At 40.0% G+C, this 24,557-nt stretch overlaps 1 protein-coding gene across 3 annotated transcripts in view; it reads left to right on the top strand.

Annotated features, from left to right (window-relative positions):
- Nucleotides 1-22,482, top strand: part of CDC14A (cell division cycle 14A) — a 282,800-nt gene extending 260,318 nt beyond the window's left edge. For all 3 annotated transcript variants that reach the window (XM_030205744.1, XM_030205745.1, XM_030205743.1), the window contains one exon: nucleotides 21,375-22,482. In XM_030205744.1, coding sequence (XP_030061604.1) covers nucleotides 21,375-21,404 — 30 coding nt within the window. In that variant the 3' untranslated portion in view covers nucleotides 21,405-22,482. The remainder of the gene's footprint in view (nucleotides 1-21,374) is intronic.
- The last annotated feature ends 2,075 nt before the right edge of the window (nucleotides 22,483-24,557 follow it).

Genomic DNA, 24,557 nt, shown 5'->3' with positions numbered 1-24,557 from the left:
AAAAATATCAGATAAGCTTAAGGACTCTGCTAAAGGGGGAAATCGTCTCTTATATGGAATTAGAAAGCCTTTGAGGGCCTTCCTTTTGTACAGTGCCATTAAGGAAATGATTTTGGCACACTTCTCCCTAAGGTAGATGCTTTGATGTTGGCTGTTACTAAGAATATGATGATTCCAGTGGAGGGCAAAGCTGCATTGAACGACCCTCAAGATCATTGCACAGAGGTTATTTTAAAGCAAGTATTTGGAGTTTCTGCCCTGACTCTAATATTTATGGGGGTCATGTGGCTAGGGTTTGTTTTAGATGAGTAGAACAATTGCCCAAGGCATCAGTGAATTCTGCTGATATAGGTTCGTTAGCAGATTTTCTAAATATGGGTTCCGCTGTTTTGATGGATACACTGTATGACTTTATTTTGTTGTTCTGTGAAGGGTATGACATTGTTAGTAGCTGCGAGGAGGTTTCTCTGGCTCAGGAATTGGTAAGTGGACATAGCGTCCAAGGTTAGACTTAATATGCTTCCTTTTAGAGGGACTCTATATTTAAATCACCTGAACAGAAATCTGTGGGGACTATATATCAAATACCAAGATCATGTCCCAAACAATAATATATTCAGCAGGAAATTTCTTCAAACTGGTGTTCAAATCTATGCAACAGAGTATTTCTCATGATCTTATATATGTATTTATAGGGATTATCAGATTTCTATGCATCTCGCAACCATCTGAACAGTATTGTTCTATCGTTCTTTCGTTGCAAACGAAATGGCGCGGTGCAAATCCTCATGGAATCCCACTTTTGCTCTAATATTTAATTATTTTTATTCAAAAAAAGATTTTCTTAAAAATTCTTAGAAATTACAACTTATCTTTAATGGCAGCAGCATAAAGATATCAGGAACCCCCGCCGACATGGCCAAGTTTCGCAAACTGCTTTATCAAGGAGGAGGCTCACTGCAACACAACAATGAAAGTGAAAATCAACTACCTTCCATAAAGGGATTCCTTATAATCTAAAAATTTATAATAAATAAGGTACTTATTTACCGTTATGGCTTTCATACTGTTCCTGCATCAACAAAATTGCCGCGGCATCTCAGCGCACGCCTTCCTTTTAAATAAGCTACAGCTGATCATAAAGAAAACTCCAGGATTGGATAATCAATCCAAGTGACCAGCCATCCTTGTTTACATATGATGACAGCTTTATTAAGAAGTGGAATGCGATACTCAATAAGTGTAGCAGGGATTTAATGCTACTTATTGTGGAAACTACAGCAACAGTAGAACAAGAGTTAAAATTGAAAGTATCTTCTATGTCAGATGCACTTCAAACAAATACTCCCGCGGAAGAATATTCAAGGTCTATGGTTGACCTGACTGCTAAATTGAAATTGACAAGAGAATCTATTTGTCAGTTTAAAATAAAAAAATTTAAGCGAGATGAAAGAGACTATGCCTCTAATCAAATCTATTTTTGGATGAATAAGGATCGTCTCTCTAGAACAACAGCAGAAACGGTATTCATGGGCAATACGAGCAATAGCGATTCTAGCGGGGAAGACAGAAGACCCTTTCAATCTGGAAGGAATCAGGCACCTTCTGATAATCATCGCCCTTTTTACAGAGGTCGTCGGGGGCGGCAAATTCGATTCCAGAATCAGATGAATCAAGGAGATATGTCAGGCCCGGGCAGATATTATCAGACTCGGGCCCGCACCAACCAGACTCAGCAATTATAAATGGTTCCTCTTATGAGCTTTCCTCCTCTCAGGAGCAGCTATTAAATTTTGGACTTGGTTTTGTTCCATCAGCTAAGTATGACCCTTTTCTGATGCGAGTTTCGCTATATAAGTTTTTTAGGAAGTTACATCTAAAAAAGTTTTTCCTAATGAATCCATCGCTTCCTGATAGCTCTTTAGTACATTCCAAATCTTCATGGATGCCTTTGGAGAATTTGGATCTGTCAGTGATAGCATTTCAGAAATGCATTTTGAATGACTTGGAAAAATTGGAAATTAGATATAAACGGACTGTCTCCACTTATAATCTTTCTAAAAATCAGTCTGAAGCACTGATTCAATTACAAAATCAACGTGAAACTTTGATAGTGCGGGCAGATAAAGGAGGAGCTGTAGTTCTCTGGGACATTAATAAATATCTGCTGGAATGTTATCGACAATTAAATGAGGATATGACTTATGAAATACTAATGATGGATCCCTTACCGGAACTACAACGGACAATTAAAACTCTTATTGAGGAAGGCACTGCTGCTGGTATGTTGACTCTACGTGAAGCTCGTTTTTTATATTCAGAATATCCAAACACTCCTAGGATATATTTTCTTCCAAAAGTGCATAAAAATATTTTGAACCCACCTGGTCGTCCGATTGTGGCATTGTGTAATACCATTTTGGAGCCACTATCGATATTGTTGGACATTTTTTTGAAACCAGCTGCCCAACGGGTGAAATCGTATCTGAAGGACACAACTGACTTTCTTTGTAGTCTTCAAGATGTAAATCTTGGGGAAAGTTCCATTTTTGTCACAGTAGATGTAACTTCTTTATATACTGTTATCCCACAGGATGGGGCTTTAAATATCATTCAGGAAATATTGGATCAACGTACTGCTCCCCATCGGATCTCTACTGAATTCCTTATGAAACTTGCTCATCTGGTCATTGAGAATAATTATTTCTTTTTTCAAAAACAATTTTTTGTACAAAAAACAGGTATAGCAATGGGGGCTACGTTGGCTCCCTCTGTTGCAACATTATATTTAGCCAAATTTGAAGATCAGATGATTTATACATTACAGGAATTCAGTAATATCTCTTACTGGAAACGTTATTTGGATGATATATTTTTTATTTGGGAAGGTTCTGAGACATCTTTGCTACACTTTATGAGTAAATTGAACTCTTTACAGAATAATTTGAAGTTTACATTCCATTGTCATCATCAAAGTTTGGAATTTCTGGATGTCTGGATATTTAAAACATCTAATCAGATACATACTACTGTGTTTCAAAAACCCACCTCTCGAAATACCTTGCTACATTTCTCTAGTTTTCATCCTTATCATCTTAAAACTAGTTTACCCATAAGTCAATTCTTAAGAATTAGAAGAATATGTTCTGAAATGGGTAGTTTTGAGGATCAAGCTAGAAAATTGACAAAGAAATTTTTAGAAAGAGGTTATCCCAAATCAGTGGTTAGAAAGGCTTATTTACGAGCAAAATTCTCCAATAGAGATCTATTGTTACAATATCATGCCAATGACTCAGAAGATAAACTTACTGTTGTACTCCCCTACTCTCCATTAAGTTCGAAAATTTTGGAAAGTATTCATCAGCATTGGCAAGTTTTACAGATTTATGAATGTTTCGCATATCACCCGATTGGTGCTTATAAACGGAGTAAAACTTTGGGTGAGTTATTATCATATAGAAGATTGGATCATGAGAGTACTAATTCTGTTGTTTTGGGTCATTCAAAATGTGGAGCGTGCCAATGGTGTGATACCACTATTGAGGGTGTAGTTTGGAGATATTCTGATGATTCTCGACCTATATATGCTAGATCGAATACTAACTGTTTGTCTAACAATGTGGTATATGTTATAATCTGTCCATGCCGCAAAATATATGTAGGGAGATCCAGCAGACCTATTAAGGTGCGTTTGAATGAACATAAATCTCGTATAAAAAATCAAGTACTTTCGGCACCTTTGGTTCAACATTGGCTAGAATTTCATCACTCTTTTACAGATCTTAGATGGAGAATTATTGACCATATATGCGTGGGATGGGAGGGTGGTAACACTGTTCAATTATTAAACTTTAAAGAACAAAGATGGATCTTTCAGCTTAAATCTTTGTATCCTGACGGTTTGAATTCTGAAATAGACTGGTGGTCGCTGATCTAATTTGATTGGCTGGTCACTTGGATTGATTATCCAATCCTGGAGTTTTCTTTGTGATCAGCTGTAGCTTATTTAAAAGGAAGGCGTGCGCTGAGATGCCGCGGCCATTTTGTTGATGCAGGAACAGTATGAAAGCCATAACGGTAAATAAGTACCTTATTTATTATAAATTTTTAGATTATAAGGAATCCCTTTATGGAAGGTAGTTGATTTTCACTTTCATTGTTGTGTTGCAGTGAGCCTCCTCCTTGATAAAGCAGTTTGCGAAACTTGGCCATGTCGGCGGGGGTTCCTGATATCTTTATGCTGCTGCCATTAAAGATAAGTTGTAATTTCTAAGAATTTTTAAGAAAATCTTTTTTTGAATAAAAATAATTAAATATTAGAGCAAAAGTGGGATTCCATGAGGATTTGCACCGCGCCATTTCGTTTGCAACGAAAGAACGATAGAACAATACTGTTCAGATGGTTGCGAGATGCATAGATATCTGATAATCCCTATAAATACATATATAAGATCATGAGAAATACTCTGTTGCATAGATTTGAACACCAGTTTGAAGAAATTTCCTGCTGAATATATTATTGTTTGGGACATCCTTTTAGAGGGAAGCATCTTTTTTATAGAGGATTTGAAAAAGTTGATAGTCTAGGTGCTGAGGCTGCCGGAGACTATGTGCAAATGTCTGCATGAGAGACATCATCCCAGGGATGCTTTAGAGAGTTCAGGAGGTATAGTTAGTGCCACTCAGAGGTATCTGTGGGCAGAGGTCAGTCTTTTTGTGGTGTATTTAGAGGCAGTTGAATATTTGGAGCAGAGGTTTCAGGAACTACCCATGCATGTTGGTGAGGCCTTGAAGGGCCCACACTATAGTATTTCCCAAAGGAGGCAGAATTCAACATTTGTCCAGAGGTGGGTTCAGTTTAATTCAGATCAGTGTGTTCTCAAAGTAATTTGGGAAGGCAGTGCCCTAGAATTTGCCCGCCCTCTGTCCGACATGTTCCTTTAGTCTCGTTGTTGAATGGACAGACTGGATAGGCCATATGGTCTTTATCTGTCTACATTTTTCTATATTTCTGTGTTCTTTAATCAAAGCGGCAGCAGTGAGAAACCCGTTGGGAAGACGGCTAAGCCTACAGGTGGTAGTGCCAGTTCCCTTGGAACAGAGAGGAACAGGAAGGTGTTCCATTTACTTCATAGTGCCCAGGAGAGAGAGTTTGTTTCATCCCATTCGTGATTTCAAAGGTGTAAATCGAGCCTTTCATGTTCCACATTTTTGCATGGAAACCTTGTAGTCAGTAATAGTGATTCAACAAGGAGAATTCTTGACATCCCTAGACATCATGGATCCATATTTACATATTCTTATCTGAAGGGAGCATCACCATTTTCTCAGATTTTTAATCCTGGGCCAGCATTTTCAATTTTAGGCCCTATTGTTCGGTTTAGCCAAAGACATTTTCTAAAGTAGTTGTAGTTGTTGGTGCAGCCTTGTGCAAGGAGGGAGTGTTGGTGCAGCCGTCCTTGGATAATTGGCTCATTCAGGCAAAATCCTTCACACAGAGAAAGAAGGCCATATATCAAGTGGTTCAGGTTCTCCTGGAAATTTCCTGGGTAGTCAACTCAACTAAGGACAAGTTGGTTCCTTCACAGTTACTGGAATATCTAGGGGCACAGTTCAACACAAAACAGAGGAAGGCTTTCCTGCTGGAAGATCAGATCAAAAAACTTCAACATCATATTAAAAACCTTGAGCAGCAGTTTCAGGCCAACAGTGTTCAATTACTTACAGGTATTGGGCTCTTCTGGGCCGTCCTGGGCCAGGTGGTACGAGTGTTATCAGACAGTACAACAGGAGGAACGAAGAGTCAGCTAGTAGCACAGAAGCTTGATATGATGATACATTGGATAGAGTGTCACCTTCTAGCCCTGTCAGCTTTGCGCATAGTGGAAATAAAAAAACATTCAAGCAGACTTTTCTTAGCAAAAATGCTCTGGATCTAGGTAAATGGAGTCTGGCCAGACACTTAACAGCCATAGTACTATATTGGGGGTGTCCGATCATGGATCTTGTGGATACCTTCCAGATAGCAAAGGTTTCCAGATTTTTCAGTTGTGGGAGAGAGTGGCATTCTGAAGGCATAGATGCTCTGGTGCAACCATGGCTCACGTCCAGTCTCCCAAACGTGTTTCCTTCATGGCCATTGTTGGGTAAGGTCATCCAGAGAACAGAGTCTTCACGGTCTAGTGGTACTTGTAGCTCCAGATTAGCCAAGAACACTGTGATGTGGAGATCTTGTGAGACTACTGGTAGGGTGACCTCTTCCTCTTGTCATCCATGGGAAATTATTAGTGTAGGATGTGCCTCCGTTTTGTCTTAAAGCTTGGCTATTGAAAGGGCTAGGTTCCTCAAGTAGGGTTATTCCTTTAGAGGGATAGCGACCTTATTGTGTTTCAGGAAATTATGTACATCTTTAGTGTATGTGAGTGTCTAGAGGATTTTCAAGAGTTGGTGTACACCAATATTGTGCCCAGTTTTTAGAATAGTAGTGCTTACATGCATGATTAGCGCCAGTTAGCAGTTATGCGCATAATCGCTAGGCATTCTGTAAACAGGGTGTCTAAATCACTTAGCACACAACTTTCAGGGCACTTACATGTGGGGGCAAATGATGCATGCAAATTATAGAGTACTGCTAGTTGTATGCAATGCATGGCACACACAAGTGTGCCCACTTTGGCCAGCCATTGACCTTTCATTAGTGGATGCACTTAACTTTTGGCCTGCTGATGCACTTTGCACTGGTATTCTATAAAGGCTTAGCATGAAATCTATAACAGCTTAAGAGCACACCTAAGTGCACCCCATCGAGGCACATAAAATATGGTACCAATTTACAGAATTGCTGCCATAGACTTTTTGTGCTGTTTGGTGGACCCAGGAAGGGTGATGTGGTCTCAAAGGCTACTGCTGCATACCGGATTAAAGAAGCAATTGCTTTGGTGTACATTTTGTCGGGCAGAGCAGTTTCCTCAATTCTCAAAACTCATTCAACTTGAGCATTCAAGTGTCATCTTGGGCAGAACACAGATAATTCCACCTCAAGAGATTTGCAATGGAGCCACTTGGTTGTCATTGCATTAAAAGCAGCATCTTGCCTCGTGTAGGCAAGATGCTGCTTTTGGAGTTTGTATTTTGTCAGTGAGTGGCACAAGATCCCACCCTTGAATACTGCTTTAATATGTACAGTGTCTGGACTGGTCTAGAGAGGACAGTAGGGAAGATTAAATGAAGCCTTACTTGCTAATTTTCTTTCCTTGAGTCCCTGCAGACCAGTACCAAACCCACCCGGTGTCTCAGTTGTAAATAGCTATGCAGATAGGTGTTTTAAGGGATATTACTTATTCACTTCTTTCTGTTTGTAGTTCCATTAACTGATATTTCAAAAGTTTACAATATGTGACTGTTTCTGGGAAAACAAGGCTTAAGTAATTCTCAGTCTCCACCTGCTGGCAGGAGAGCATATACCCAAGCATCTAGACTGGTCTGGAGGGACTTGAGGAAAGAAAATTAATCTTTACTCTTTCAAAAATTACAAAGACTAGGGGACATACCATGAAGTTAGTGGTCCATTTAAAACAAATAGGAGACAATATATTTTTTTCACTCAAGGCATAGTTAAGATATAGAATTCATTGCCAGAGAATATAGCAAAAGCAGTTAGCATTGCTGGGTTTGGGAGGTTTTGACAAATTCCTGGAGGAAAAATCCATAAACTGTTAAGATAGACCTGGGGGAAAGCCGTTGCTTATGCCTGAGAGTAAGTAGCCTGGAATCTTGCCACTTTTTGGGATCTTGTCAGGTACTTGTGAACTGGATTAGCCACTGTTGTAAATGGGATGTTGGGCTTGATGGAGCTTTTGGTCCAATCCAGTATGGCAATTCTTTCTTAAAGCATCCAGGGAGGCATATGGGCTTGGAAATGGTGGTCATGCAATTAAGACTATAAGCATGTCTTCCCTCATGTTGCACTCTGTCATTGAAGACACACATCTCAAACGGCATAAAGTGGCATTTGGACATTTTTCTCTGAAAAACATTCAAATCGCGATTTTCAAAACTCAGATTTGAGACATTTTTCTCTGCAGTGTGTGCAGATCTCAAGGGGTGGGATTTTGGCGTTCCCAAAACTTGGATGTTCCATAATGGAACAAAGCAAAAACGTTCAGAGCTAAAAGTTAGACGTTTTGGTCTAGACCTTTTTCAATCATGACTAAGTCACAAGAAGGTGCCCTAAATGACCAGATGATCACTGGAGGGATTAAGGCATGACCCCCACTTATTCCCCCAGTGGTCACTGACCTCCTTCCACCCTCCAATGATGTGAAAGAAACAGTGTACATACCAGCCTCTGTGACAGATGTTATGGATAGGCCTATTAGAGCAACAAGCAGGTTCCTGGAGTAGCCTAGTGGTCAGTGCAGTGCACTGTGGAGAAGGGGACCCAGGCCCATATCCCACTCTTAACTGGTACACTTGTGGTGGAATGTATGAGTCTTCCTAAAATCACCAAAAACCTACTGTGTCAACAGGTGACACCTGCAGACATAAGGGCTATTATGGTTTACAGTTGGGTACAGTAGGATTTTGGTGGGTTTTAGAGGGCTCACCATATAGTATAAGGGGTTAGTGGTGAGATGTGTACTTGGGGTCTTCTATGTGAAGTCCATTGCAGTACCCCCTAGGATGCCCCACTGCTCTGCTGGGATATCCGTGTGGCCAGTGTACTAAAACTGCTGCCCCCCCCCCCACACACACACACATCCCAATGGCTTGTTTTTGTGTTTTTTTTTTTCTCTTGGACATTTTTTTAAGTCTTAGTATTTTTATTAATTGTAGTACAAGAGAAGCATGAGTAACAACAAATGTAATATACAATTTGACTGAACATTGAAGAATATAGAAAGAAAGAAAGAAAGAAAGAAAGGAAAGAAAGAAAGAAAGAAAGAAAGAAAGGGATATAAATCAGAGTATGATTCATGCATGTAACATAATATAAATACAAGAGTACTTCTCATTTTGCATCTTGAAAATAAGATATCAAAGGAGACCACTTTTCCTTATACAGAGCAAAATGAAATGATTTTTTGGCAAAATATGTTTCATATTTATAAGTTTGAAATAACAATTTCCACCATTCTTGATAAGTAGCTTGATGTAGAACTTTCCAATGTGAAAAGACTACTCTAAAAGCTAAATTCAACATGATATTAACAAGTGTGCATTCATTAGTCTTTAAAGTGTTTTAAAAACATTGATCTTTAAGTATCACATTTATATAGTATTGGACCAGAAAGATGGAATATATCTACTGATATAGACCATATGGTCTTCCAGAATTTTTGAATGCATATACAATCAAATATAGTGCCTTGTTGAGATTGGCAAGACCAAAATAAATTTGAGATAGAAGGGTCAATCATGTGTGATTTGAGAGGTGTCCAAAAAGACCTATGAATGAAAAAATAAAGAGATTGTGTTACTGATGAGGATCTAGAACATTTAAACAGTGAACGCCATATCTGTTCCCATACTTTGTCTGAGATAGGTTGCTGGATATCCTCTTCCTGGCATTTACGTAAACCTATACATTTAATAGGAGATTTATTAAAGATAAATTTATATATATGAGATGCAGCATGCCCAGTAAGTTGGAATTGTTTGGACATATCAATAAGTTCAGGTATATGAAACATTTTTTGAATTTGTAAATTGCTCTTTTTTAGCATTGAGCTAAGTTGTAATCATTGATAGAATTGAGAGTCTAATAAAGAGAATTCGTCTTTCATAACAGAAAATGATTTCCAAGTATGATTATTTAAATCAAGGAAATTGCTAAGATCCCATATACCAATACGTTGCCATTGTGACCAGAAAATCTGTTTTCTGTTAATTATAAATTTGGAGTTATGCGTGTGGTAGCAAAGCAGGGTATATTTAGCTGCTTATCAAAAGAGGATAATAATTTGTGAGTGGTGTTAAAATGGTCCTAAAAGATAGATGCACTGAGCACAAATATATCTAACAAAAGGCCATTTTCGAAACAGTTGGACATTTTTCTGGTTTGAAAATGACCATGTTCACTAATGGATTTTGGATGTTTTCCACAAAACGTTCAAAATTGGATTTAGACGTTATATCAAAAATGCTCTTTCTAATTTCCTTGCACATGGGTTTTGTCAAATGAAGTTTTTCATTTCTTGTGGTAAGTTTACCCTAAATGATTGCAGATGCCACATCTCTGAGCAATTAGAAGATGCTCCATCTTATAATTGTCTTCATGCTGGTTCACTTCAATAGCAAAATATTTTTGCAGTGAGCTTGTTAGACGATGTTTGTGGCATCAGTTAAAGATGACAGTTTATGGATAGTGATTAACAAAAGAGAATCTCATAAACTGAAAACTAGCGTGTACAAATTAAAACCAGTGTTCAGAGCTTTTTCATTAGGGGCATGTCACTGTAGTAACACAGCTGGTAAAATGAATTGTGGAAATCATGCAGAAACATTTTGTACACTGGGGCTGTCTTAATTTACAAAGTAATCAGTTAATGGTTTGCTTGCCATTTATGTTTCAACAATTTTTATTGATGATTCATCAAAGTGAACAATCACTACATTCAATATACAGAAAAATCGTTAACAAAACCAACTGAATGCGAATAAGATAATGGTCACCTCATCAAAAAACCTTTTACAGTTCCCCCCTCCCCTTTCCCAGTCCCATAATCCCCCCTTCTTATTTTATTATGTTCCAATGATTTTTATTGATGATGCAGTAACCCCATCATACCTAACAGCAAATTCAGTATACAACCATTTAACCCACAACAACCCAAGGAAAAACAATTTACTAATGCCATCATCAGCGTTTAACACCCCTTCTCCCTTCTCCTACCTCCCTTTCCCCGCTCCCCCCCCCCCCCCCCTTGGTTTGCTGGCCATTTAATGGGTATCCACTCTGCTTCTCTTCCTGTAGGCATTCAGGGTTCATGCCATTGCAAATGAAAGCAGAGGTGAAGTGTCTGATAGTTTCAGGGTACAGACAGTCATCTAATTTTACCAGTTGTCTTCAAGGCCAGACATGCTAAGCATTTTCCCAATAGATAAAACAATTTATTACATAATGAACCAGACTTAGGCCTTATGGCCCCATCTGCCATCATATTCCCTGTACATCCCCTTTAATTACATCCCCATAGATTGACTACCCGTACATACAAAGTTCTTTTCTGACAACTTAAATCTTTAATACAGCACTTGTGGCAATGACAAACTCTAACAGCAAGTAGCCAGTGTATTTTCTTTTCACTTATCTACAGTATAAATGACCCCTTAGTGAAGAGCTCTGCTTGTTTCTAGCACTGTATGAGGCTGAATCATCTGTTACGAGTCTCATTACAAATGTATTTATCCCAGAGGCTGTATATACATTAAGCTTATTAGATAATTGCACCCTCTGACAGTTAATATCATTTTAATTTAGCAAGCCTTCTTTTTATTAACTATATTAACTATCAGCTGTATTTTCTCCATAATCATACTTCTTGGTATAAGGGGCCAGAGACTAAATGTTGACTCGTATAATGCATGAGCGTATATATAGATACCTCTCTGTGTCTATTTCTCTATACACACACATTCAATCTATGGAGGCACAAATCACATGTAGAAAGGGATCTTATAAAACAGTGCTAAGTAAAAAGATGTGTTTTGGGTTGATTTGTGGGATTTTTCATGTATAGCACTGTTTCAGTATTATAATATTTTTTGAGGACCACCAAGTACTTTTGACCCAGGCTGCCGACTGTTGAAATCAGAATGGGGTGAGGTTTGATGAACTTTGGTTTGACTCAGCAAGCATTTTCCCTACACTCACCCAAGGTCACTTCCACTCTGAAAATGGAGTGATGGCTGTTCTAGCAAGAATGTAGGTCTCTTTTCTTAATTTGTTGCTGCTGAAAAACAAATGGATATTTGTACTATTAGGACTACTGCTACTAATGATCATTTCTGTAGCATCTCTAGACCTGCCTTAACATCTACCCATGTTACTACACTCACATAACCCCTCATTCTCAAGTCATTATTACCTCTATATTTGTTTCTGCATACAGTTCAAGTGGGGAGGGAGTGTTCAGTGGGAGGCTTGTGTAGCATAGGTTGCAGTAGTCTAATTAGAAGGTTATGATAGTGTAGATAAGGGTTTTGGTAGTGTGCTCAGAAAGGAAGGGATCGATTGTGATAAAGTTATAGAGGAAGAAATGACAGGTTTTAGCAGACTGTTATGTATGTGCAGAGTTAAACGTGACACCAGGGTTATGGCTGAGGAGACAGGATGACAGAATGAGGGAAGAGGAGTGGTTTTCAACCCAGCCTTTTCAGGATACCCACTATGAATATGCAGGAGAGAGATTTGCATATAATGGTGGTAGTGTATGCAAATTTTTCTTGTACATATTCATCATGGATATCCTGAAAACTTGACTGGCAGAAGTATATTCATGGTATACTGGTATGGTGTTACCACTAATAGTAACTCATTTTGTTATTCATAGTGAGGAGATATTGTGGCAAGGTTAGTTGTACCTTCTCTTGCTCATGGTTAGAGTGTAGTTGATGGGTTCTGCATACTGTTGCTTGATGAAGTTTTACAAGTCAACACTTAATGTTGCCTGACAAGTTATTCCAGGACATAAGTCCAAGATGTTGCATATTAAAAGTTTACTTTGTGTTTGGTTTAGAGTTGAACATTGCAAAGATATGTACATCTCATGTTCACTGACTATCAGAATATCGATGACAAGGAAAATTATTTTTGTTCTGTCAGTGCAAATATCTCTCCCTTTTTGTAACTATTTTTGTATTTTACAAGGACTTTGGTAGATACCAGAATCGGTATACTGCCCCTTGAGGCTAGATTCCTTATTGCCAAAATATTCATTTTCATTGTCTAGCAGAAGTCTGTTATGTTTGGTTCTGTAATATTTATTAAAGCAGCTTGCATTTAAATGAGATAAGGGTAGCAGTGTTATATCCACAGTTTGAAAGGGACCAAGGCAGTCCTTGCAGGACAGAACAGAAGCTGAGCTACTAATAAGTCTCTCACTAATAGTGGCATCTGAACTTTGGTCAACATTGGAGGTTAAGGTTGGTTTGCCTATATTTTCTGAACCTCTGTCAAAGAATTTGTTTAGGAATGGGAAATCAGTGCAGCCCACAGTGTTTGCAGTTAGACCTAGTGTTGTGGCTCTAATGATCAAGGTACCATGGGTCTGTTTAAGCAGAGGTTGATATTCAAAGGATTTGCAAGGGCAATTTGGGGAGTTACCTGGTTAAATCTTGCTGTTTTAACATTCTGTTTAATGATTGCTTAATGTTTTCCAGTTATTTAGTGGACAAAATTTATCAGAGCAGGAGGCATTGACTTTAGATAGGCAGTGTTGATATTCGGCACTGTCCAGCTAGGTTTAATCAGGACAAGACTGGTTGGGTTTGTTAGCTATCCCAAAGTGACCAAGAGGGGAATAATTGAACGGCACTGGCGAAATAGATTGCTGGCGATCTATTTTGGCGGTGCCGCAAACAGCTGGCCAAACCGTATTATCGAAAAAGATGGCCGGCCATCTTTTCTTTCGATAATACGGTTTGGCCCGGCCAAATGCTAGAGTTCACTGGGTTTGAGATGGCCAGTTTTGTTTTTCAGCAATAATGGAAAAAAATGACGGCGATCTCAAACCTGGCGAAATCCAAGGCATTTGGTCATGGGAGGAGCCAGCATTTGTAGTGCACTGGCCCCCTGACATGCTAGGACACCAACCGGGAACCCTAGGGGGCACTTCTAAAAATTAAAACAAATATATACAAATACCTCCCAGGTGCATAGCTCCCTTACCTTGGGTGCTGAGACCCCAAATCCCCCCCCCCAAAACCCACTCCCCACAACTGTACACAACTACCATAGCCCTTATGGGTGAAGGGGGGGCACCCACATGTGGGTACAGTGGGTTTTGGGGGGGTTGGAGGGCTCAACACTTACCACCAAAAGTGTAACAGGTAGGGGGGGATGGGCCTGGGTCCGCCTGCCTGAAGTCCACTCCAACCAACAAAAACTGTTCCAGGAACCTGCATACTGCTGTCAGGGAGCTGGGTATGACATTTGAGGCTGGCAAAAAAGTTTTTTATTTTTATATTTTTAGTGTGGGAGGGGGTTGGTGACCACTGGGGGAGTACGGGAAGGTCATCCCCCATTCCCTCTGGTGGTCATCTGGTCAATTGGGGCACCTTTTTGAGGCTTGGTTGTGAAAATAAAAGGACCAAGTAAACCCATCGAAATACTGATTTAACGCCACTTTTTTTTCCATTATCTGCGAAAGCTGGCCATCTGGTAGCCACGCCCATGCCCGCCCATGTCCCACCTTCACTATGCCTCTGACACGCCCCCTTGAACTTTCGCCAGCTCGGCAACAGGAAAGCTGCGATGGTGTCAAAAAAGCAGCTTTCGATTATACCGATTTTGCCACTTTTGAGAGCTCGCCGGCAATCTTTTTTGAAAATAAGCCTTCAAATGTCTTTATGTGGTCACCTTTATCCAGTTATGTCCTAGTAAGGTTAACCAGATATCTGGCTGTGGCTTTCTCATTCACTGAACTGCTCAGTTTAGCTGCCTAAGCATTTTTCACACAGCCACAAAGAAAATACAGTCCTTATATGCTACATTTGAGGCACGAGGTACGCAAGAAGATCTGCCATTGATTAAATGTTTGGTTAAATGCCATTGGTTAAATGTTTCACATAATTTGCTTTACAGATTATTTTTTCATATGTAATCTTCGTGTCCTAAGAAAGACACTTTATAACTTCAGATCAGAATGGCTTGGCTAAATATTTTATCAGCAAATGTCCCACTATCTGCCATTTGAATTTGAAATTTGTGGTTATATCTTGTTTCTGGATGGTAGAGGTGATCATATGTAACAGAGATGAGAATAAAAATAGACACCAATTTTATAAGATTTTAGTGAATACTTGATTACTTGATATGTGCAAATTTTTTAAAAAATGTGTTTCCTATGGGGTTGAATATTGAAAAGATTTACCTGGTTAAAAATGGGCTCTTTTTTTTAAGCTAATAGGTATATTAACATGCTATCGCACATGTTAGTAATTATTCCTGTATATATCAAGAAGTTTGTACAAGTTAGTTTGCGGGTGTCTCCCAATTTTTTATATACTTAAATCAATAGGAATCTCAAATCTCCTGACATGGCTAAATACCAATGAATTGAACAACCTCTATCTTCTATAGGAGTTCGTTAATATCATCGGTTCCGCTAAGGGAAAAACAGGAGAAAAACCAATCATGCGCAAAAACTCACTTATATCAACAAAACAGAAATAAAATATGCTCCAACTAACCCCCCCCCCCCCCCCCAGTTCAAAGTCTCCAACCCACCTAGCAGTCAATCCCTATAATCAACTTCATTGAATCTTTAGCTAACATCCAATAGTACTTAGCTGTGGGATGTGACGTGATTGCTGTTAGTTACTGAAGAGGTCGTTCGGCACAATTTCTGTGTTGGCAAAAATATGAAATGTATCCCTTCTCCAAAATTGTTTATATTACTCCTTCAAAACTTGAAGTGTATCCCTTCTCGACTTGTTCGTATTACTCCTCCGAAAAGTGCACCTTGTTTCGCCCACCCTGGGCTGCTTCAGGAAGGGTACTGGGACCACTTTGAGGATCTAAATCACACAGGATACTACGTCTCTATCATTAATCACACAACCTTCCCAAAAATCTCTTAATGCGGTTGCACAGTAGCCACATGTTTCCACATGTCCCAAACATTAACCATGCATTAAGGGCATAATGCCTTTTAGTAAAAGGGCCCCATAGTTTTCCCAACATTCCTGTGGGTTGGAAAAAAACAAAAAGCATATTTGAAACAGTTGACTGGAGGCAAGCATGTTCATCTTCTGTTATTTTCTGTTCCTGTAAAGATCTAGTGTCACCAGTAAAGGTTACCCAAACATCTTGGGAAGCAAGTGTAGTTTAGTTTCTAAAGCATTCAATTAGAAGACCAGAGAAAATCCTGCATAAATGAACTTATGTGCTGCAGAATTCCCAGATACCTGGCAGGGTTATAATGTGCTACTTCAAACAAAGGTTAAAATTCTTGCTTACTGATTTACTGTCAAGACCTATTGTAGCAAGAAATTAAATCAACCTTATATTATACAAAGCATAAATTACTGCCTAGTATTTATTTGTATTTTCTAAATATATTAAAATATGGAGGAAAAAGATCTCTGCCACTCTGCCAATGCTGTTTACTAATTACAGCTTGCAAAATATTTGCTTTTGCAAAGAGAGCTTTTTCTTCATCTATCTTAAAAACCTCCATTTCTACAAATCAGTAATATTTTATTATGTTCAATGCATTTTCTTCTGACAATACATCATAAGCTCTCTATTTTATTCAAACTCGAGCTTAAAACCTGTGACTTATCTGGCAAATTGAATCTTCAGTTTTCATCAAGTAGACTTCCTGAGCCAGTACGTCAAGTTCCATCTCTGGCCGTCTTCAAATCTAAGCTAAAAGCCCACCGTTTTGATGCTGCTTTTAACTCCTAACCCATATTCACTTGTTCAGAACCCCTATTTTATCATCCTCACTTTAATATTCCCTTTTCTTTTGTTTGTCCTGTTTGTCTGTCCTAATTAGATTGTAAGCTCTGTCAAGCAGGGACTGTCTCTTCATGTTCAAGTATACAGCGCTGCATACGTCTAGTAGCGCTTTAGAAATGATAAGTAGTAGTAGTAGTAAGTAGCTCAACAGAGCGCTGCTGTTTCACCAGGGCTTTTTCAAGAGCTTAACTACTCATGATAGCCAGTTTGTAATATGTTGCACCTTATAGGTTCAATATATACAGTGGGGGAAATAAGTATTTGATCCCTTGCTGATTTTGTAAGTTTGCCCACTGACAAAGACATGAGCAGCCCATAATTGAAGGGTAGGTTATTGGTAACAGTGAGAGATAGCACATCACAAATTAAATCCGGAAAATCACATTGTGGAAAGTATATGAATTTATTTGCATTCTGCAGAGGGAAATAAGTATTTGATCCCCCACCAACCAGTAAGAGATCTGGCCCCTACAGACCAGGTAGATGCTCCAAATCAACTCGTTACCTGCATGACAGACAGCTGTCGGCAATGGTCACCTGTATGAAAGACACCTGTCCACAGACTCAGTGAATCAGTCAGACTCTAACCTCTACAAAATGGCCAAGAGCAAGGAGCTGTCTAAGGATGTCAGGGACAAGATCATACACCTGCACAAGGCTGGAATGGGCTACAAAACCATCAGTAAGACGCTGGGCGAGAAGGAGACAACTGTTGGTGCCATAGTAAGAAAATGGAAGAAGTACAAAATGACTGTCAATCGACAAAGATCTGGGGCTCCACGCAAAATCTCACCTCGTGGGGTATCCTTGATCATGAGGAAGGTTAGAAATCAGCCTACAACTACAAGGGGGGAACTTGTCAATGATCTCAAGGCAGCTGGGACCACTGTCACCACGAAAACCATTGGTAACACATTACGACATAACGGATTGCAATCCTGCAGTGCCCGCAAGGTCCCCCTGCTCCGGAAGGCACCCCTGCTCCGGAAGGCACATGTGACGGCCCATCTGAAGTTTGCCAGTGAACACCTGGATGATGCCGAGAGTGATTGGGAGAAGGTGCTGTGGTCAGATGAGACAAAAATTGAGCTCTTTGGCATGAACTCAACTCGCCGTGTTTGGAGGAAGAGAAATGCTGCCTATGACCCAAAGAACACCGTCCCCACTGTCAAGCATGGAGGTGGAAATGTTATGTTTTGGGGGTGTTTCTCTGCTAAGGGCACAGGACTACTTCACCGCATCAATGGGAGAATGGATGGGGCCATGTACCGTACAATTCTGAGTGACAACCTCCTTCCCTCCGCCAGGGCCTTAAAAATGGGTCGTGGCTGGGTCTTCCAGCACGACAATGACCCAAAACATACAGCCAAGGCAACAAAGGAGTGGCTCAGGAAGAAGCACATTAGGGTCATGGAGTGGCCTAGCCAGTCACCAGACCTTAATCCCATTGAAAACTTATGGAGGGAGCTGAAGCTGCGAGTTGCCAAGCGACAACCCAGAACGCTTAATGATTTAGAGATGATCTGCAAAGAGGAGTGGACCAAAATTCCTCCTGACATGTGTGCAAACCTCATCATCAACTACAGAAGACGTCTGACCGCTGTGCTTGCCAACAAGGGTTTTGCCACCAAGTATTAGGTCTTGTTTGCCAGAGGGATTAAATACTTATTTCCCTCTGCAGAATGCAAATAAATTCATATACTTTCCACAATGTGATTTTCCGGATTTAATTTGTGATGTGCTATCTCTCACTGTTACCAATAACCTACCCTTCAATTATGGGCTGCTCATGTCTTTGTCAGTGGGCAAACTTACAAAATCAGCAAGGGATCAAATACTTATTTCCCCCACTGTACCAGTGCAGAACAAACTGGCGTTGTTAAAAAATTACTTTTTTCTACCTTTGTTGTCTGAGCATTGTTTTCGTCCCAGTATTTCTTTTCTGCTTTTCTCTGTTTTTTTTCCTTTTCCAGGGTGTCCTGGCCTTTTGACATTTCTTCTCTCTCTGTGTTCACCATCCATCTTTCCTGTCGTCTCCTGCCCAGCATCTCCCCTCCGTGTGTCTGTCCATATCCTTCCCCCTCCCCCATGTTCAGCATCTGCCCTCTGTTCCCTTATTCTCCTTCTATATTCAACACTCCCCTTTGTTTCCAGCAATGCCACTCTGTATCTCTGTCCCTATATCCCCTCTATGTCCATCACGTCTTCTGTATGTCCCTGTCCCCTTGTCCAGCTTCTCCTCTCTCTTTGCTTCATCCTGCACCTCCCCCCCCTGTAGTCCAGCATCTCTCCTCCTTTCTTCCTTGTTCCAATCCAGTCCATTCCATCTCTCTCTCTCTTCCTTCAGTCTTCTCCCCCACCCCCCCCCCCACCTCTCCCAGCACCTCTTCCCCCTCCCCTTCTGCTCCTGGTCTGCCTCTCTTCCCTCTGTTTTTCCCCTTCCCTTTCTTCCATCTCTCTCTCTCTGTCCCCCAACCTCTATTTTCCCCTCCTCCCCCCAGGTCCAGAGTCCCTTTCCCTCTTTCTCTCTCTCTCCCCTCTTCCCCTTCCCCTTCCCCTATTTCCTGCTTCCTTTCCCCAGGTCCTGCATGTCTCCCCTCTCCCTCCTCATAGATCCAGCATATCTCCATCAATTCAGCACCTCTCCTGCACAATCACCCCTCCCCGTGGTCCCCAGCAGAGGCAGCTCTGAAAAACAGGCTGCCTATGGGTCTTCCCTGTGCCAAAGCCCATCCCTCTGATACAAGTTTCCTGTGGATGGACAGCTGCACAAGAAAGGCCCTGGCAGGGTCGCAGGCAACCTGCGGGGTACAAATGTAACAAAGCTGCCTCTGCTGAGAACCTCTATGTGTTTGATGGACCAGCAAGGGCAGTGCTGGAGAGCTGCCAGACCCACATGGGTAGGGGGTTTAGAGAAAGGGAGGGATGCTGGACCCTTGTGGGGAGCAGGAGAGTTCAGCTGTGTGTGGCCCTGGGCATTTTGCTGGTCACACTCGGTAGCTATGCCCCTAGTGTGAGTAACAACTGTATTGGCACCTGGAATGCCATATGCATACATCTGCACATGAGGTGGAGTGCTATTCTGTGTGCAAATATTACTACAAAAACTGTATGTACAAAATAACATTCCAGCTCATGCACAGATGTATGCATATGCAACTCCAAGTATTGATTCCCAGTTTGTAGTCCAGCATTTGTGTTCTAGTGCATCTCCCCTATCAGCTGCTCCTCTTCAACTAATGCAGAAAAAGTTTTGGGTCCTGTATGCTTGCAGTAAAGAGAAGAAGGAATGACGTTCTCACTAGCACTAACCACAGAAGAACCTTCTCAGATCTAGCTTTAAAACCCCCGTGTTAGAAAACCCCTGCATTCAGCCTTCTGGTCTTCAGCAAAACTCTCTGCGTCTGTGCTAAATAGCTAACTGCTTCATTACCATGGGATTTAAATGAGCTGTGCGCTAACATCTACCTAAAGCTTTGCACAGAGATCATGCACAAAGGTTGCTTTTACATAGGGTGCCCATGGAAAAAAAGATACATCTTCCAGAATTTTTTAGACTACGAACAGATGAATCAAAGTATAATGCATTCTGTAGATTTCTCTCCGCTGAAAACTTATTGTTGGCCTGTTTAGTGGCTCAGGTGGCAAGTTTTGTGCAGTCCCATGTGGCAGATCCATAGTTTGATCACCGTTTCAAGTTTTCAGCTCAGGCCTTGGCCCAAGACTATCACTGTAAAGACCACACTGAGTATATTGGAGGAAGGGAGATAAAAAAAAATTGGGGAAAATGGGTGGTTGAGAACAAAAGCTCATGACAGTAGGGTCCTAGTCCTGTTTCAGACTGATCCGGAAGTACAAAGGAGCAGAAGGAAACTGAAGTTTCAGAAAACGCAAAGAAAACTTACTCTTGCTAATTATTGCTACCTAATTGCTGAACTTAGGATTCTTTAGACGCCTTTTAGAAAGATTCCATTTATCCTCCTGGCCTGAACTTGATTTTTTTTCATTTACCTAAATGGGTCACTTTAACAGAGCAGTGTAGTTTATAGCGGAAGAGCCGACTCTGTTGTACAATATTTGTCTGTCTCCTTGTCATATGCAAAATTGCATATCTTACAATTATAGGGGCCCTTTTGCTAAGCTGCGTAAGCATCAATGTGGACCAAAATGGAGATACCACGTGGCTGTTGTGGTAATTTAATTTATGGTGTGCATCTGATACGTGCGTCTGAAAAATAATTTTTATTTCTGGACGCACGTATTGGACACGCTCCAAGTGGCATTTGAGGTGCGTAGTTCATTACCACCTAGTTATTGTGTGAGACTTTACCGCTAGGTCAATGGCTGGCGGTAAAATCCCAGACCCAAAAATGGACACGCGCAAATTTTGATTTTGCCATATGTCCATTTTCAGCAAAAATAAAAAAAGGCATTTTTTCAGGTGCACTGAAAAATGGATCTGCGCATGCCCAAAACACATGCCTACACTACCGCAGACCATTTTTTTTTAGTGAAATATGGCTGCATGTATGTCATGTTAGTTTTCCATTTTCTTAAAAGCCTTTCTCTTTATTAATTACCTTCTTTGTTCCAAATGCAAAGGAACAGTGATTTGGCATGGGTTATTGGGTTGTGTGTATGTGTGTGTTCTGTGTCATGTTCACACGTGTTCTTTTTTCCCTCACAGTCCCTTCAATCTGAATTTATTCAGTACTAAAGCTGTGCTGCTTCGGTAGATGTTCTGCTAGAGATCTTGGTAAGCAGCAGCAACTGAAGGAGCAAGGTGAAGGGAAAGAGATTGCCTACTGGGAGGTGAAGTCTGCTTCCAGAGATGAAGAAGGTGAAAGATCTCAAGAAGAGACATTGAAATAATCAGAGGTTTACGCCCAATAATTAATGCAGATGCGCTACTAATTCTGTGCAGAGAAAGTGAAACCATTTTTTTGTAAACCAATGCAGGATTTTTACGTAATTCAATGATTTTTCAGAGTTATTTGTAACTGATTTTAATAGTAAATTTATTGTGTGTGTATCTATATATATATATATAGATAGATATAGATATATACATCTGTATATTTATTTTGGAGCATTACAATTTATATTGTCTAAGAAAAGACTATTTTCATATGATAGATATGTATATATATCTATATATATATACACACATACATTGTGTAAAGCATAGATTTTATTTTAGAATAGTTCATCACTCTTTGCTACCAAAAGTGTATAAACAGTGTATATATCCATTTTGCAGTAAAATATTTTGCTGTGCTTCCTACAGCCATTATTAATGGCTGGATCAATGAAGGTATTTGACAGTTTCCCTGCTGTAAGCACCTATATTGCATTACAAGTCCATGACCTTAAACTAGCAAGGGACTGGAAAACCAGCACTTGTAACAGTCTGGGTTGCTATGCTCATTAGATATTAAGTATTGCACTCTGACATTCCTGATGATCTCCCCATTAATGGAACCAAACTTTTGGGTTTTTTTTTCCTTTTAATACAGTTACCATTGTATTTTACTTAGTCTCTGATTTTAAAGAGAGATTTTAATTCAGCATTTCTAAAAATCTGTACAGTTGTTTGATTCAAGGTACAAATCCCTAATTGTTTGTGATACATTCTATTCCACAGTCGCATGTGCAGGGGCTCTTTTACTAAAGGGTTGCAACCTGGAACTACCGCCAGTCCAACGTAGGTGCTGGCAGGAGTGGTATGTGATACTTTATAGGTATACCCCAGTTTGATTTGTCTTTGCCTTTCTCAGGGCACAGACTGTAGAAGTCTGCCCAGTACTGTTCTTGTACTAAGTTTCTGAAGCTAACATCGAAGCCCCTTAAAATTTACACTCCAGCCCGTCCCTATCTATTCAGTCACGATCAGGGCGTAGACCATAGCAGGGCATAGCCACGGGTGGGCCTGGACGGGCCCAAGCCCAGCCACTTTCCCTCCAGGCCCACCCATGGTGTCAGCAGGTGGGGGGGATGCTCCGCTGGCGTCGCAGTCCCCACCTGCCTACCAGCTCCGTCGACGGACAGATGACCCTCCCCTCCTGCCACCCGGCACCCAGTGCGCACCATTTCCGGTGCTAGTGGAAATATTTGAAAATATTTCCGACCACTGAGTTAGCGGGCGGTGGTAAGTGCTCCTCCCCCTCTCCCCCAAACATACTGCGTAGCTGTTTCTTTTTTTTGGCCCTTTTACCCACTGCAGTAAAAGGGGCCCTGGTGCATGGCAAAAACACATGCTGCAGCTTAGTAAAAGGGCCCTTTAGTGAGGTACAGCATATTTCAGAATCAAACAGAATTAAAATTGCAATAACCTTACTATGCAACTTGCTGTCAATACCAGAACCTGATTTACTAGGACATTTCTCCTGTTTTGTGTGTCTTTGGAAATAAGCTGAGTAAATCAGATCCTTAGGGAGCAGAAAAACGCATTCTGACATTAACGGTATGTACATGTGTCGTACAGTTTGCTAATGATTCAGTTCCTTATAATAAAATATTCCTATACCATTCCCCAGTTGGGTAGCTTGGCAGCAGGAGTGCTCATCTGTTCAGCAGTAGTTTTGTATACTGGTTTGCTGTAACATATTTCTAGTCCATCTCTACTTATAAAAAGTGTGGTTGGTGATGATGTAAATGCATATACATTAGCAAAAACAAATCAGAAAGTATTTTTCCTATAAATATCTATAGAGCAGACTATAAAAATACAGTTTAATAAAACCAAATAACTGGCAAACAGTATGAAAGGGATGCCTAAAATATAAGCAGACTTGATGACTGACAAAGCAGAATTGTCAATTCTGAAGCTGTTTTTTTTAGGGTGTTTGTGGTTGAAATAAGAAGTGATGTGCATAATTAATTGCTTATAATCTATGAGAATTGTTATTCTAAAGCCATGGTTCCCAGTCGAGTCTCGGGACAGATCAACCCAGTCTGGTTTTCAGGATATCCACTGTGAATATGCATGAAATGGATAGATTTGCATACAGTGGAAATAATTCTCATGCATATTCATGGCTGGTATCGGGAAACCCGACTCTGTGTCCTGAGGGCTGGGTTGAGTTCACCAACCTAAGGGGAGGGGTGAGGAGCTAATTAAAGCACCTTCAGGCAACAAAACTGAGGCTGTTTTTAAGGTCACAACAGATTTTCAGTACAAATTCATACACATTATTCTGTATTAAAAGAAATCAGCTTTGAAGGAAGTAGATAATAATTTGGTAAATATTTCTTATATTTTTTTGTAAAGTTTATTAATTTGGGTGCAGCTATTAAAAATCATTGTATGAACATAAGACTGTAATATGTATATGTACTGATGTGTGCATATATATATATATTCAGTGGAAAGCTGAAATAGTAATTCTACCTCTGTAATGAAGATTTTCTATTGATATGTATTTTGTTTTGCATAAATAGATTGAGATGCATTTTACTGTATTTAAAGTGTAATTACATGAATAGGCAAAATAAAAAGAGCATTTGTGTAAAGGAAATCTCATCTTTTCTTCATATTTTCAGGTCTGTGGGTTTTTTTGTATCTACATGTTGATCTCTTACAGTTTCAAAAAGACACCCACTCACCCTTTCTTCACCAAACTCTTATATACACATTTAGGTGGACATTATTCTGTCTTTTCATGTATCATATCTTCTTTGTCTTTCTAGCTGAAGATCTTATTGTTGTCATGGATGTGCATAGTGAAATTTTTTAGTCCGTAAAATACAAAATTCATTATTTACTTATTTATTAGGATTTATTTACCACCTTTTTGAAGGAATTCACTCAAGATGGTGTACAGCAAGAATAAGTCAAACATAAGCAATAGACGATTACAGCAGTAAAATA

Source organism: Microcaecilia unicolor, chromosome 6 (assembly GCF_901765095.1).
Source record: "Microcaecilia unicolor chromosome 6, aMicUni1.1, whole genome shotgun sequence".
In the NCBI taxonomy this organism is placed as follows: Eukaryota; Metazoa; Chordata; class Amphibia; order Gymnophiona; family Siphonopidae; genus Microcaecilia; species Microcaecilia unicolor.
The sequence above is the reverse complement of the archived record's forward strand: the minus strand, read 5'-3'. Positions and strand labels throughout refer to the sequence as shown.